General features: G+C 41.5%; 1 protein-coding gene across 3 annotated transcripts in view; it reads left to right on the plus strand.

The window, feature by feature from the left end:
• Sec63 (translocation protein Sec63) overlaps nucleotides 1–17,282 on the plus strand; it is a 249,369-nt gene that overhangs the window by 62,861 nt on the left and 169,226 nt on the right. For all 3 annotated transcript variants that reach the window (XM_071693313.1, XM_071693314.1, XM_071693312.1), the window contains exons 5-7: nucleotides 509–732; nucleotides 6,928–7,056; nucleotides 12,079–12,266. In XM_071693313.1, the coding sequence (XP_071549414.1) occupies nucleotides 509–732; nucleotides 6,928–7,056; nucleotides 12,079–12,266 (541 nt within the window). The remainder of the gene's footprint in view (nucleotides 1–508; nucleotides 733–6,927; nucleotides 7,057–12,078; nucleotides 12,267–17,282) is intronic.

Below are 17,282 nucleotides of genomic sequence, written 5' to 3' on the forward strand. Positions count from 1 at the left end.
TACCTCACGCACATGAGGGGGGAGGGGGTTGTTATTTCATGTGTGGCGGGGTGGCGATGGAAATGAATAAAGGGAGGCAGTATGAATTATGTATTTGTGTATATATGTATATGTCTGTGTCTGTATATATATATATATATATATATATATATATATATATATATATATATATATATATATATATACTTTGAGATGTATAGGTGTGTATATGTGCGTGTGTGGACGTGTATGTGGGTGGGTTGGGCCATTCTTTTGTCTGTTTCCTTGTGCTACCTCACTAATATTGGAGACAGCACAAAGCAAAATAACATTTACTGTGCTTTTTCAGGTTTTGAATTTTTACAGACCAGCCCAAGAGTTTTTATTATAATCAAGAGCTGTGTGCATGCTCAGATGATGTTGATTATTGCTATTTAAATGCCAGAAGAATCTTCCTTCATTCTGAGAGCCTACAGCTGCTTGTCATGGCAAGATTGTTTTGATATTAGGAATTTTTTCCCATTTACAGCATACCTTGCCTTAACTGATGATGACGCCAGACGAAATTTTGAGCGGTATGGCCACCCAGATGGTCCTGGAGCAATGCATTTTGGAATTGCTCTTCCCTCATGGATTGTTGAGAAAGAGAACTCTCTGTGGGTGCTGGGATTGTATGGACTAGTTTTCATGATTGCCTTACCCACGGTTGTTGCCATATGGTGGTACAGGTCTTCCAAGTTCTCAAATGATCAGGTATGATATTTTATTAATAATATATTTAAAAAGCATATGCACCTGGGCATGAGAAGATAGATCATGAGAGGCAAGTGTTTTGGGAGCAGCTGAGTGAGTGTGTTAGTAGAGTTGATGCATGAGACCGGGTTATAGTGATGGGTGATTTGAATGCAAATGTGAGTAATGTTGCAGTTGAGGGAATAATTGGTGTACATGGGGTGTTCAGTATTTTAAATGGAAATGGTGAAGAGCTTGTAGATTTATGTGCTGAAAAAGATGTTTTGGAAGGAGGTAAATAAAGTAAGACAAGGGAACAAATGGGAACTTCAGTGAAGGGGGCAAATGGGGAGGTGATAACAAGTAGTGGTGATGTGAAAAGGAGATGGAGTGAGTATTTTGAAGGTTTGTTGAATGTGTTCAATGATAGAGTGGCAGATATAGGGTGCTTTGGTCGAGGTTGTGTGCAAAGTGAGAGGGTTAGGGAGAATGATTTGGTAAACAGAGAAGAGGTAGTGAAAACTTTGCGGAAGATGAAAGCCGGCAAGGCAGTGGGTTTGGATGGTATTGCAGTGGAATTTATTAAAAAAGGAGGTGACTGTATTGTTGACTGGTTGGTAAGGTTGTTTAATGTATGTATGACTCATGGTATTTTAACTTTCTAAAAGGGGAAACAGAAGAAGGAGTCACTTGGGGAGTGCTCATCCTCCTTGAAGGCTCAGACTGGGGTGTCTAAGTGTGTGTGGATGTAACCAAGATGAGAAAAAAGGAGAGATAGGTAGTATGTTTGAGGAAAGGAACCTGGATGTTTTGGCTCTGAGTGTAATGAAGCTCAAGGGTAAAGGGGAAGAGTGGTTTGGGAATGTCTTGGGAGTAAAGTCAAGGGTTAGTGAGAGGACAAGAGCAAGGGAAGGAGTAGCACTACTCCTGAAACAGGAGTGGTGGGAGTATGTGATAGAGTGTAAGAAAGTAAACTCTAGATTGATATGGGTAAAACTGATAGTTGATGGAGAGAGATGGGTGATTATTGGTGCATATGCACCTGGGTATGAGAAGAAAGATCATGAGAGGCAAGTGTTTTGGGAGCAGCTAAATGAGTGTGTTAGTGGTTTTTATGCACGAGACCAGGTTATAGTGATGGGTGATTTGAATGCAAAGGTGATTAATGTGGCTGTTGAGGGAATAATTGGTATACATGGGGTGTTCAGTGTTGTAAACAGAAATGGTGAAGAGCTTGTAGATTTATGTGCTGAAAAAGGACTGGTGATTGGGAATACCTGGTTTAAAAAGAGAGATATACATAAGTATACATATGTAAGTAGGAGAGATGGCCAGAGAGTGTTATTAGATTACGTGTTAATTGATAGGTGCGCGAAACAGAGACTTTTGGATATTAACGTGCTGAGAGGTGCAACTGGAGGGATGTCTGATCATTATCTTGTGGAGGCGAAGGTGAAGATTTGTATAGGTTTTCAGAAAAGAAGAGAGAATGTTGGAGTGAAGAGAGTGGTGAGAGTAAGTGAGCTTGGGAAGGAGACTTGTGTGAGGAAGTACCAGGAGAGACTGAATACAGAATGGAAAAAGGTGAGAACAAAGGAGGTAAGGGGAGTGGGGAAGGAATGGGATGTAAATAGGGAAGCAGTGATGGCTTGCGCAAAAGATGCTTGTGGCATGAGAAGCGTGGGAGGTGGGCAGATTAGAAAGGGTAGTGAGATGAAGATGTAAGATTATTAGTTAAAGAGAAGAGAGAGGCATTTGGATGATTTTTGCAGGGAAATGATGCAAATGACTGGGGGATGTGTAAAAGAAAGAGGCAGGAGGTCAAGAGAAAGGTGCAAGAGGTGAAAAAAAGGGCAAATGAGAGTTGGGGTGAGAGAGTATCATTAAATTTTAGGGAGAATAAAAAGATGTTTTGGAAGGAGGTAAATAAAGTGCGTAAGACAAGGGAACAAATGGGAACTTCAGTGAAGGTGGCCAATTGGGAGGTGATAACAAGTAATGGTGATGTGAGGAGATGGAGTGAGTATTTTGAAGGTTTGTTGAATGTATTTGATGATAGAGTGCCAGATATAGGGTGTTTTGGTCGAGGTGGGGTGAAAAGTGAGAGGGTTAGGGAAAATGATTTGGTAAACAGAGAAGAGGTAGTAAAAGTTTTGCGGAAGATGAAAGCCGGCAAGGCAGCGGGTTTGGATGGTATTGCACTGAAATTTATTAAAAAAGGGGGTGACTGTATTGTTGACTGGTTGGTAAGGTTATTTAATGTATGTATGATTCATGGTAAGGTACCTGAGGATTGACGGAATGCTTGCATAGTGCCATTGTACAAAGGTGAAGGGGACAAAGGTGAGTGCTCAAATTACAGAGGTATAAGTTTGTTGAGTATTGCAGGGAAAATATATGGGAGGGTATTGATTGAGAGGGTGAAGGCATGTACAGAGCATCAGATTGGGGAAGAGCAGTGTGGTTTCAGAAGTGGTAGAGGATGTGTGGATCAGGTGTTTGCTTTGAAGAATGTATGTGCGAAATACTTAGAAAAGCAAATGGATTTGTATGTAGCATTTATGGATCTGGGGAAGGCATATGATAGAGTTGATAGAGATGCTCTGTGGAAGGTATTAAGAATATATGGTATGGGAGGCAAGTTGTTAGAAGCAGTGAAAAGCTTTTATCGAGGATGTAAGGTATTTGTACGTGTAGGAAGAGAGGAACGTGATTGGTTCTCAGTGAACGTAGGCTTGCGGCAGGGGTATGTGATGTCTCCATGGTTGTTTAATTTGTTTATGGATAGGGTTGTTAGGGAGGTGAATGCAAGAGTTTTGGAAAGAGGGGCAAGTAAGCAGTCTTTTGTGGATGAGAGAGCTTGGGAAGTGAGTCAGTTGTTGTTCGCTGATGATACAGCGCTGGTTGCTGATTCATGTGAGAAACTGCAGAAGCTGGTGACTGAGTTTGGTAAAGTGTGTGAAAGAAGAAAGCTGAGAGTAAATGTGAATAAGAGCAAGGTTATTAGGTACAGTAGGGTTGAGGGTCAAGTCAATTGGGAGGTAAGTTTGAATGGAGAAAAACTGGAGGAAGTGAAGTGTTTTAGATATGTGGGAGTGGATTTGGCAGCGGATGGAACCATGGAAGCGGAAGTGAATCTTAGGGTGGGGGAGGGGGCGAAAATTCTGGGAGCTTTGAAGAATGTGTGGAAGTCGAGAACATTATATCGGAAAGCAAAAATGGGTATGTTTGAAGGAATAGTGGTTCCGACAATGTTGTATGGTTGCAAGGTGTGGGCTATGGATAGAGTTGTGCACAGGAGGGTGGATATGCTGGAAATGAGATGTTTGAGGACAATATGTGGTGTGAGGTGGTTTGATTGCATAAGTAATAATAGGGTAAGAGAGATATGTGGTTGATAAAAAGAGTGTGGTTGAGAGAGCAGAAGAGGGTGTTTTGAAATGGTTTGGGCACATGGAGAGAATGAGTGAGGAAAGATTGACCAAGAGGATATATGTGTCAGAGGTGGAGGGAACCAGGAGAAGTGGGAGACCAAATTGGAGGTGGAAAGATGGAGTGAAAAAGATTTTGAGTGATTGGGGCCTGAACATGCAGGAGGGTACCGGGGTCGATGTGCTGTCAATGGATATAACCAGGGCATGTGAGGTGTGTGGGGTAAACCATGGAAAGTTGTGTGGGGCCTGGATGTGGAAAGGGAGTTGTGGTTTTGGTGCATTATTGCATGAGAGCTAGAGACTGAGTGTGAACGAATGGGGCCTTTGTTGTCTTTTCCCTTGCACTACCTCGCACACATGGGGGGGAGGGGGTTGTTATTCCATGTGTGGCGAGGTGGCGATGAGAATGAATAAAGGCAGACAGTATGAATTATGTACATGTGTATATATGTATATGTCTGTGTGTGTATATATATGTATATGTTGAGATGTATAGTTAAGTATATTTGCGTGTGTGGATGTGTATGTATATACATGTGTATGTGGGTAGGCTGGGTCATTCTTTCGGCTGTTTTCTTGTGCTACCTCGCTAACGCGGGAGACAGCGTCAAAGCAAAATAAATAAATATGTAAATAAAATATGTCTCATGGTGAGGTGCATGAGGATTGGAGGAATGATTGCATAGTGCCATTGTACAAAGGCAGAGGGGATAAAAGCGAGTGCTCAAATTACACAGGTATAAGTTTGTTGAGTATTCCTGTGATATTATATGGGAGGGTATTGATTGAGAGGGTGAAGGCATGTACAGAACATCAGATTGGGGAAGAGCAGTGTGGTTTCAGAAGTGGTAGAGGATGTGTGGATCAAGTGTTTGCTTTGAAGAATGTATGTGAGAAGTACTTAGAAAAGCAAATGGATTTGTATATAGCATGTATGGATCTAGAGAAGGCATATGATAGAGTTGATAGAGATGCTCTGTGGAAGGTATTAAGAATATATGGTGTGGGAGGCAAGTTGTTAGAAGCAGGTGAAAAGTTTTTATCGAGGATGTAAGGCATGTGTACGTGTAGGAAGAGAGGAAAGTGATTGGTTCTCAGTGAATGTAGGTTTGCGGCAGAGGTGTGTGATGTCTCTATGGTTGTTTAATTTGTTTATGGATGGGGTTATTAGGGAGGTGAATGCTAGTTTTGGAAAGAGGGGCAAGTATGCAGTCTTTTGTGGATGAGAGAACTTGGGAAGTGAGTCAGTTGTTGTTCGCTGATGATACAGCATTGGTGGTTGATTCATGTGAGAAACTGCAGAAGCTGGTGACTTAGTTTGGTAAAGTGTGTGAAAGAAGAAAGGTGAGAGTAAATGTGATTAAGAGCAAGGTTATTAGGTATAGTAGGGTTGAGGGACAAGTCAATTGGGAGGTAAGTTTGAATGAAGAAAAACTGGAGGGAGTGAAGTGTTTTAGATATCTGGGAGTGGATTTGGCAGCGGATGGAACCATGGAAGCAGAAGTTAATCATAGGGTGGGGGAGGGGGTGAAAGTTCTGTGAGCGTTGAAGAATGTGTGGAAGTCAAGAACATTATCTCGCAAAGCAAAAATGGGCATGTTTGAAGGAATCGTGGCTCCAACGATGTTATCTGGTTGCGAGGCGTGGGATATAGATAGAGTTGTGTGGAGGAGGGTGGATGTGCTGGAAATGAGATGTTTGAGGACAATATGTGGTGTGAGGTGGTTTGATCAAGTAAGTAATAATAGGGTAAGAGAGATGTGTGGTAATAAAGAGTGTGGTTGAGAGAGCGTAAGAGGGTGTTTTGAAATGGTTTGGTCTCATGGAGAGAATGAGCGAGGAAAGACTGACCAAGAGGATATATGTGTTAGAGGTGGAGGGAACGAGCAGAAGTGGAAGACCAAATTTTAGGTAGAAAGATGGAGTGAAAAAGATTTTGAGTGATCGGAGCCTGAACATGCAGGAGGGTGAAAGGCGTGCAAGGAATAGAGTGAATTGGAACGATGTGGTATACCGGGGATCGAAGTGCTGTCATTGGATTGAACCAGGGCATGTGAAGCGTCTGGGGTAAACCATGGAAAGTTCTGTGGGGCCTGGATGTGGAAAGGAAGCTGTTGTTTTGGTGCATTATTACATGAGAGCTAGAGACTGAATGTGAACAAATGTGGCCTTTGTTGTCTTTTCCTAGTGCTACCTCTCGCACATGCGGGGGAGGGGGTTGTTATTTCATATGTGGCTGGGTGGCGGTGGGAATGAATAAAGGCAGACAGTATGAATTATTTTATTTTTTTTATTTTGCTTTGTCGCTGTCTCCTGCGTTAGCGAGGTAGCGCAAGGAAACAGACTAAAGAATTGCCCAACCCACCCACATACACATGTATATACATACACGTCCACACACGCAAATATACATACCTATACATCTCAACGTATATATATACTTACACACACAGACATATACTTCTATACACATGTACATAATTCTTGTGTATGTATGTATATGTCTCTGAGTGTATATGTATGTATACGTTGAGATGTATAGGTATGTATATTTGCGTGTGTGGACGTGTATGTATATACATGTGTATGTGGGTGGGTTGGGCCATTCTTTCGTCTGTTTCCTTGCGCTACCTCGCTAACGCGGGAGACAGCGAGAGAGCAAAATATGAAAATATAGATAATATATTTAAAGTTCAGGTAACAATATCTACTGTTGTATGGTGTTCAAAATATTAAATTATCTGTGTATTATTTAACAATTTATGAGAAATTGACTTTTCAGGTTCTGCTTGATACAACACAACTATATTACTTCTTCTTCCATAAGACACCACATATGGTATTTAAGAGGGCGCTCATGGTTCTGGCTGCATCTCTTGAATTTGAAAAGGGGCATAATCCTGAGATTGTTGTAAGTAGAAAGATAAAGTTACACACTGCAGTTGTTCATGTTTGTGTTATTTATGTTTTTTTTTAATTAGGATATTTTAACATAAGTTTCATGCAGTTATTTGATGATTATTGCTGAAAGTAATCTAGAAATAAGAAAATTATTATGTGGGTTTTCCCATGGTTGTAATTCAGAAAATATATTGGAATCTCACATTTGACTTTTAAGGCCTTTCATTTGTTTGTAATATGCTTCTAGAATTTGGAGAAATTGTCAGAAGGTTCTGAACTTTTATCTTGGGTCCTAAGAGTACATATCTTATGTAAGTGTCATATTGATGACGTTTCATATTGCATTCACAAGTATTTGTAATTCACTGTATTTTTGGACCAAATTAGCAAACTGTTTCTGAAAACCAAACTATAGATCCTAGAGAATGTGCAAAATGTAAGTACTATGGACAGCTGGAATATAATTGAGATGCTTGGTGGATATGTGCCAATGAAAACATTGTTTGTTTGTTCAGGATGCAGTCTCACTATGGCAGGAGAAGCAGTTAGGTTTAGAAGAAAAATTCTTTATGATATTATCAAGCTTCTAATCTATCTTTTGCTAGTGCTACCTCGCACATATGAGGGGGTAGGGGGTTTTTTATTTCATGTGTGGCTGGCGATGGGAATGAGTAAAGGCAGCCAGTATGAATTATGTACATGTGTATATATGTATATGTCTGTGTGTATATATTTATTCATATTTATTTATTTTGCTTTGTCGCTGTCTCCCGCGTTAGCGAGGTAGCGCAAGGAAACAGACGAAAGAATGGCCCAACCCGCCCACATACACATGTATATACATACATGTCCACACACGCACAATATACATACCTATACATCTCAATGTACACATATATATACACACAGACATATACATATATACACATGTACATAATTCATACTGTCTGCCTTTATTTGTTCCCTATCACCACCTCGCCACACATGGAATAACAACCCCCTCCCCCCCTCATGTGTGCGAGGTAGCGCTAGGAAAAACTCCAAAGGCCCCATTCGTTCACAGTCTCTAGCTGTCATGTAATAATGCACCGAAACCACAGCTCCCTTTCCACATCCAGGTCCCACACACTTTGCATGGTTTACCCCAGACGCTTCACATGCCCTGGTTCAATCCATTGACAGCACGTCGACCCCGATATACCACATCGTTCCAATTCACTCTATTCCTTGCATGCCTTTCACCCTCCTGCATGTTCAGGCCCCGATCACTCAAAATCTTTTTCACTCCAACTTTCCACCTCCAATTTGGTCTCCCACTTCTCCTCGTTCCCTCCACCTCTGACACATATATCCTCTAGGTCAATCTTTCCCCACTCATTCTCTCCATGTGACCAAACCATTTCAAAACACCCTCTTCTGCTCTCTCAACCACACTCTTTTTATTTCCACACATCTCTCTCACCCTTACATTACTTACTCAATCAAACCACCTCATACCACATATTGTCCTCAAACATCTCATTTCCAGCACATCCACCCTCCTGCGCACAACTCTATCCATAGCCCACGCCTCACAACCATACAACATTGTTGAAACCACTATTCCTTCAAACATACCCATTTTTGCTTTCCGAGATAATGTTCTCGACTTCCAAACATTCTTCAAGGTTCCCAGAATTTTCGCCCCCTCCCCCACCCTATGATTCACTTCCGCTTCCATGTTTCCATCCGCTGCCAGATCCACTCCCAGATATCTGAAACACTTCACTTCCTCCAGCTTTTCTCCATTCAAACTTACCTCCCAATTGACTTGACCCTCAACCCTACTGTACCTAATAACCTTGCTCTTATTCACATTTACTCTTAACTTTCTTCTTTCACACACTTTACCAAACTCAGTCACCAGCTTCTGCAGTTTCTTACATGAATCAGCCACAAGCGCTGTATCATCAGCGAACAACAACTGACTCACTTCCCAAGCTCTCTCATCCACAACAGACTGCATACCTTGCCCCTCTTTCCAAAACTCTTGCATTCACCTCCCTAACAACCCCATCCATAAACAAATTAAACAACCATGGAGACATCACACACCCCTGCCGCAAACCTACATTCACTGAGAACCAATCACTTTCCTCTCTTCCTACACGTACACATGCCTTACATCCTCGATAAAAACTTTTCACTGCTTCTAACAACTTGCCTCCCACACCATATATTCTTAAAACCTTCCACAGAGCATCTCTATCAACTCTATCATATGCCTTCTCCAGATCCATAAATGCTACATACAAATCCATTTGTTTTTCTAAGTATTTCTCGCATACATTCTTCAAAGCAAACACCTGATCCACACATCCTCTACCACTTCTGAAACCACACTGCTCTTCCCCAATCTGATGCTCTGTACATGCCTTCACCCTCTCAATCAATACCCTCCCAAATAATTTACCAGGAATACTCAACAAACTTATACCTCTGTAATTTGAGCACTCTCTCTTATCTCCTTTGCCTTTGTACAATGGCACTTTGCAAGCATTCCGCCAATCCTCAGGCACCTCACCATGAGTCATACATACCTTAAATAACCTTACCAACCAGTCAACAATACAGTCACCCTCTTTTTTCATAAATTCCACTGCAATACCATCCAAACCTGCTGCTTTGCCGGCTTTCATCTTCCGTAAAGCTTTTACTACCTCTTCTCTATTTACCAAATCATTTTCCCTAACCCTTTCACTTTGCACACCACCTCGACCAAGACACCCCACATCTGCCACTCTATCATCAAACACGTTCAACAAACCTTCAAAATACTCACTCCATCTCCTTCTCACATCACCACTACTTGTTATCACCTCCCCATTAGCCCCCTTCACTGAAGTTCCCATTTGCTCCCTTGTCTTACGCACTTTATTTACCTCCTTCCAAAACATATTTTTATTCTTCCTGAAATTTAATGATACTCTCTCACCCCAACTCTCATTTGCCCTCTTTTTCACCTCTTGCACCTTTCTCTTGACCTCCTGCCTCATTCTTTTATACCTCTCCCACTCATTTGCATTTTTTCTCTGCAAAAATCGTCCAAATGCCTCTCTCTTCTCTTTCACTAATAATCTTACTTCTTCATCCCACCACTCACTGCCTTTTCTAATCAACCCACCTCCCACTCTTCTCATGCCACAAGCATCTTTTGCGCAATCCATCACTGCTTCCCTAAATACATCCCATTCCTCCCCCACTCCCCTTACCTCCTTTGTTCTCACCTTTTTCCATTCTGTACTCAGTCTCTCCTGGTACTTCCTCACACAAGTCTCCTTCCCAAGCTCACTTAATCTCACCACTCTCTTCACCCCGAACATTCTCTCTTATTTTCTGGAAACCCCCACAAATCTTCACCTTTGCTTCCACAAGATAATGATCAGACATCCCTCCAGTTGCACCTCTCAGCACATTAACATCCAAAAGTCTCTCTTTCGTGCATCTTTCAATTAACACGTAATCCAATAACGCTCTCTGGCCATCTCTCCTACTTACATATGTATACTTATGTATATCTCGCTTTTTAAACCAGGTATTCCAATCACCAGTCCTTTTTCAGCACATAAATCTAGAAGCTCTTCACCATTTCCATTTACAACACTGAACACTCCATGTATACCAATTATTCCCTCAACTGCCACATTACTCACCTTTGCATTCAAATCACCCATCACTTTAACCCGGTCTTGTGCATCAAAACCACTAACACACTCATTCAGCTGCTCCCAAAACACTTGCTTCTCATGATCTTTCTTCTCATGCCCAGGTGCATATGCACCAATAATCACCCATCTCTCTCCATCAACTATCAGTTTTACCCATATCAATCTAGAATTTACTTTCTTACACTCTATCACATACTCCCACAACTCCTGATTCAGGAGTAGTGCTACTCCTTCCCTTGCTCTTGTCCTCTCACTAACCCCTGACTTTACTCCCAAGACATTCCCAAACTACTCTTCCCCTTTACCCTTTAGCTTCGTTTCACTCAGAGCCAAAACATCCAGGTTACTCTCCTCAAACATACTACCTATCTCTCCTTTTTTCTCATCTTGGTTACATCCACACACATTTAGACACCCCAATCTGAGCCTTCGAGGAGGATGAGCACTCCTTGCGTGACTCCTTCTGTTTCCCCTTTTAGAAAGTTAACATACAAGGAGGGGAGGGTTTATGACCCCCCGCTCCCGTCCCCTTTAGTTGCCTTCTACGACACGTGAGGAATGCGTGGGAAGTATTCTTAATCCCCTATCCCTAGGGATATGTATAGGTATGTATATTTGCGTTTGTGGACGTGTATATATATACATGTGTAGTGGGTGGGTGGGGCCATTCTTTTGTCTGTTTCCTTGTGCTACCTCGCTAATGCGGGAGACAGCGACAAAGGAAAATGAATATATAAGATATATACTAATCTGTCAGTTAAAGTGGTGCCAGAATGCTAGGCTGAATTGTGTAGGAAAATCAGGGTTAGGACATTATTACTTTCACTGTGTCTAGTGAGTAAGTGCTGCCCTACTCATCCATTCATTATCCACTCAAGAAGTTAGTGGCAATCTCACTCATTTTGAGCCCATCTTTGGCCAGTTAGAGACTTATTCGGAGATGATATCATCTGCTGACTTACTCCTGGCTGGCCCATCAGTTCAGAATTCTCTAGTATTCTTTGCTGTCAAGATGTTTACCACCAGGTTGGTTTTGCTCATCCCATGGATTAGTATCCTTTTTCTTTAGTTTTATATTATTTATTTAGTTTATTAAAGGACCTGTGTACTGTATTTATGCTTTGATCAATGTTTTGGGGTATTTTTCTTTTCTGCTTCAGGAAATACTTTTGTGGTACTCCTGCAACATATAGAAGCTGGCACATCCATTGGGCAGAACCACTGGTCAAGAAGTGAGATGATGTGTTTGTCTGTGATTGTTTTGCTAAAGTGTAATGTAATTTGTCACATTTTATCAGATTCAAGATAGTCCTTTTCATCTTCAGGAACGTCCCTCTGATAATATAGAACTGCCACAGTTGATTAAACAGCTACCCAATCTTGGAGAAAAGAATAAGGAACGCCCACTCTGCTTCGCATATTCCATGAAGGCACGTTCTCTTCTCCATGCGCACCTTTCCCGTCTGAGGCTCCCAGAATCTACCCTAGATCAAGATCGACTGTACATTGTCAAGTCAGTACTAAGTTTTCACTGTAAAGGATGTTGAAAATTTTCCTTCAGAATTACAACATGAAAGTTAATTTGAAATGAAACTCAGGAGCATTAACGTGGTGGCTATGTGATGTATACTTTGATTAGGTTATGCAAGGTTATTTGATATATACATTAATTGGGTGAGATGTTATTGTTAGCACTGACATTATATTTGAAGATGTTACTTTTATGAGGATTATTGTCTGTTAAAAGATGTATAACAAAGAATGGGAGGGGAGTTTTGAAATGTAAGAGAAAAATCCTGTTGAATGTTTTTGAGATATATAATATTGTACGCATGCATATTTAGATAAAAGTACTGAATGTCAGAAGATATCCACAATGTGCTCTTTAGTCTGTTTAACTTGGATTCAGTCAGGCTTATAAGGAAATTATAAGAAGCAGGTGTTGTTATTATCTGTTTTAGTATAACTTGGTCACAAGTAGGTGGATCTTTCTAATTTCGGTGCCTCACATTTTTCATCTAGATTCCATAGTGTAGAAGTATTAATCTCTGTGTTTTTAACTTTCTCCATAATCTATTTTAGTTGGCAAGCTATAGTCCTGTATGCTTTGCATGTTTCTAAACCTTCCATCAACTAACCCATTAACTTCCTTGATTGCTTCATATGTAATGCATTTTATTCTTTCTACTGCTTCCCATTGTAAACCTTCCATCAACTGGCCCATAAACTTCCTTGATTGCTCCACCTCTAGTAGTGCATATCATTCTACCACTTCACCTAATTTCCTTTGTACTTATGTTCATATTTCCTTAGGTCTATGCTCCCCTCCATCACTTTTCATGTGCTGTCTGTTGTTCTGCTGCCAAAATTGCTCCCTCTAAACTTCTTTGCCCACTGCTATCATACGTCTGCATGTGTTTGCTCATCTTCTCCACTAATTGAACAACTGCTGATATTGCTCTTACTGCACTGCATACTTTGGTTACTGCTTACCAGTCTTAGATAAATGCTTACTTAGTCAAGACACAAACTGGATGTCTATTCGTTCACTTTTGTGGCAACTGCAGTGTTTTTGTGGTCCAAAAGCCTGTCTTTTTATGATACTTCATGACAGATAAGAGCAGTACCAGTGGTGCACATGTCAAGAGGCTCATTTCAGCATATGATTGTTAAAATTTTGATGTCATGACCAAAGGGAGAGTAGCCCATGCTTCATGCAGGGCTTTGGCTTAGTAAAGGGCTTAGAAAGGACAGGTCACTTTCCCCATTTTGTCAAGGAGGTGATTCAGGTCACTTCAGATCCACTCCAGGAGCTATTTGCATCTGATTCATAGTATCCTTTGGTACCCCTGAAATATCTCCAGCCTCAAAGGGTAACCCATGGCACACTAAATCATTATTAGATCAAAGTAAGTTCTTATATTAAGAGTATATGCATAAAACAATGTGTGTACATACATGAAACAAAGTTGAAAGTGTTGAAAGAGAGAATATCTGGGAGGGCAAGAATAGGTATGTTCGAAGATTTATTATTATTATTATTATTATTATACTTTGTCGCTGTCTCCCGCGTTTGCGAGGTAGCGCACGGAAACAGACGAAAGAAATGGCCCAACCCCGCCCCATACACATGTATATACATACGTCCACACGCGCAAATATACATACCTACACAGCTTTCCATGGTTTACCCCAGATGCTTCACATGCCTTGATTCAATCCACTGACAGCACGTCAACCCCGGTATACCACATCGCTCCAATTCACTCTATTCCTTGCCCTCCTTTTACCCTCCTGCATGTTCAGGCCCCGATCACACAAAATCTTTTTCACTCCATCTTTCCACCTCCAATTTGGTCTCCCTCTTCTCCTCGTTCCCTCCACCTCCGACACATATATCCTCTTGGTCAATCTTTCCTCACTCATTCTCTCCATGTGTCCAAACCACTTCAAAACACCCTCTTCTGCTCTCTCAACCACGCTCTTTTTATTTCCACACATCTCTCTTACCCTTACGTTACTCACTCGATCAAACCACCTCACACCACACATTGTCCTCAAACATCTCATTTCCAGCACCTCCATCCTCCTGAGCACAACTCTATCCATAGCCCACGCCTCGCAACCATACAACATTGTTGGAACCACTATTCCTTCAAACATACCCATTTTTGCTTTCCGAGATAATGTTCTCGACTTCCACACATTCTTCAAGGCCCCCAGAATTTTCGCCCCCTTCTCCACCCTATGATAGACTTCCGCTTCCATGGTTCCATCCGCTGCCAGATCCACTCCCAGATATCTAAAACACTTCACTTCCTCCAGTTTTTCTCCATTCAAACTCACCTCCCAATTGACTTGACCCTCAACCCTACTGTACCTAATAACCTTGCTCTTATTCACATTTACTCTTAACATTCTTCTTCCACACACTTTACCAAACTCAGTCACCAGCTTCTGCAGTTTCTCACATGAATCAGCCACCAGCGCTGTATCATCAGCGAACAACAACTGACTCACTTCCCAAGCTCTCTCATCCCCAACAGACTTCATACTTGCCCCTCTTTCCAAAACTCTTGCATTTACCTCCCTAACAACCCCATCCATAAACAAATTAAACAACCATGGAGACATCACACACCCCTGCCGCAAACCTACATTCACTGAGAACCAATCACTTTCCTCTCTTCCTACACGTACACATGCCTTACATCCTCGATAAAAACTTTTCACTGCTTCTAACAACTTTCCTCCCACACCATATATTCTTAATACCTTCCACAGAGCATCTCTATCAACTCTATCATATGCCTTCTCCAGATCCATAAATGCTACATACAAATCCATTTGCTTTTCTAAGTATTTCTCACATACATTCTTCAAAGCAAACACCTGATCCACACATCCTCTACCACTTCTGAAACCACACTGCTCTTCCCCAATCTGATGCTCTGTACATGCCTTCACCCTCACAATCAATACCCTCCCATATAATTTACCAGGAATACTCAACAAACTTATACCTCTGTAATTTGAGCACTCACTCTTATCCCCTTTGCCTTTGTACAATGGCACTATGCAAGCATTCCGCCAATCCTCAGGCACCTCACCATGAGTCATACATACATTAAATAACCTTACCAACCAGTCAACAATACAGTCACCCCCTTTTTTAATAAATTCCACTGCAATACCATCCAAACCTGCTGCCTTGCCGGCTTTCATCTTCCGCAAAGCTTTCACTACCTCTTCTCTGTTTACCAAATCATTTTCCCTAACCCTCTCACTTTGCACACCACCTCGACCAAAACACCCTATATCTGCCACTCTATCATCAAACACATTCAACAAACCTTCAAAATACTCACTCCATCTCCTTCTCACATCACCACTACTTGTTATCACCTCCCCATTTGCGCCCTTCACTGAAGTTCCCATTTGCTCCCTTGTCTTACGCACTTTATTTACCTCCTTCCAGAACATCTTTTTATTCTCCCTAAAATTTAATGATACTCTTTCACCCCAACTCTCATTTGCCCTTTTTTTCACCTCTTGCACCTTTCTCTTGACCTCCTGTCTCTTTCTTTTATACATCTCCCACTCAATTGCATTTTTTCCCTGCAAAAATCGTCCAAATGCCTCTCTCTTCTCTTTCACTAATACTCTTACTTCTTCATCCCACCACTCACTACCCTTTCTAATCAACCCATCTCCCACTCTTCTTATGCCACAAGCATCTTTTGCACAATCCATCACTGATTCCCTAAATACATCCCATTCCTCCCCCACTCCCCTTACTTCCATTGTTCTCACCTTTTTCCATTCTGTACTCAGTCTCTCCTGGTACTTCCTCACACAGGTCTTCTTCCCAAGCTCACTTACTCTCACCACCCTCTTCACCCCAACATTCACTCTTCTTTTCTGAAAACCCATACAAATCTTCACCTTAGCCTCCACAAGATAATGATCAGACATCCCTCCAGTTGCACCTCTCAGCACATTAACATCCAAAAGTCTCTCTTTCGCACGCCTGTCAATTAACACGTAATCCAATAACGCTCTCTGGCCATCTCTCCTACTTACACTACTTACATAAGTATACTTATGTATATCTCGCTTTTTAAACCAGGTATTCCCAATCATCAGTCCTTTTTCAGCACATAAATCTACAAGCTCTTCACCATTTCCATTTACAACACTGAACACCCCATGTATACCAATTATTCCTTCAACTGCCACATTACTCACCTTTGCATTCAAATCACCCATCACTATAACCCGGTCTCGTGCATCAAAACCACTAACACACTCATTCAGCTGCTCCCAAAACACTTGCCTCTCTTGATCTTTCTTCTCATGCCCAGGTGCATATGCACCAATAATCACCCACCTCTCTCCATCAACTTTCAGTTTTACCCATATTAATCGAGAATTTACTTTCTTACACTCTATCACATACTCCCACAACTCCTGTTTCAGGAGTATTGCTACTCCTTCCCTTGCTCTTGTCCTCTCACTAACCCCTGACTTTACTCCCCAGACATTCCCAAACCACTCTTCCCCTTTACCCTTGAGCTTCGTTTCACTCAGAGCCAAAACATCCAGGTTCCTTTCCTCAAACATACTACCTATCTCTCCTTTTTTCACATCTTGGTTACATCCACACACATTTAGGCACCCCACTCTGAGCCTTCGAGGAGGATGAGCACTCCCTGCGTGACTCCTTCTTCTGTTTCCCAGAAGATTTATATGTTCAAAAAAATATTATATGGATGCAAGGTTTGTGGTATAGATTAAGCTATACAGAGGGAATGGATGTGTTGGATGTGAAATGTTTGAGGACAATATATGGTGTGAGATGGTATGATTAAGTAATGGAAGGGTAAGAGAAATGTGCGGTAATAAAAAGAATATGATTGTGAGAGCAGAAGAGGGTGCGTTTAAATGGTTTCTACATGTGGAGAGAATGAGTGAGGAAAGGTTGATAAAGAGGATGTATGTGTCAGCGTAGAAGGAAGAAGAAGAACCA

Source organism: Panulirus ornatus, chromosome 55 (genome assembly GCF_036320965.1).
Source record: "Panulirus ornatus isolate Po-2019 chromosome 55, ASM3632096v1, whole genome shotgun sequence".
In the NCBI taxonomy this organism is placed as follows: Eukaryota; Metazoa; Arthropoda; class Malacostraca; order Decapoda; family Palinuridae; genus Panulirus; species Panulirus ornatus.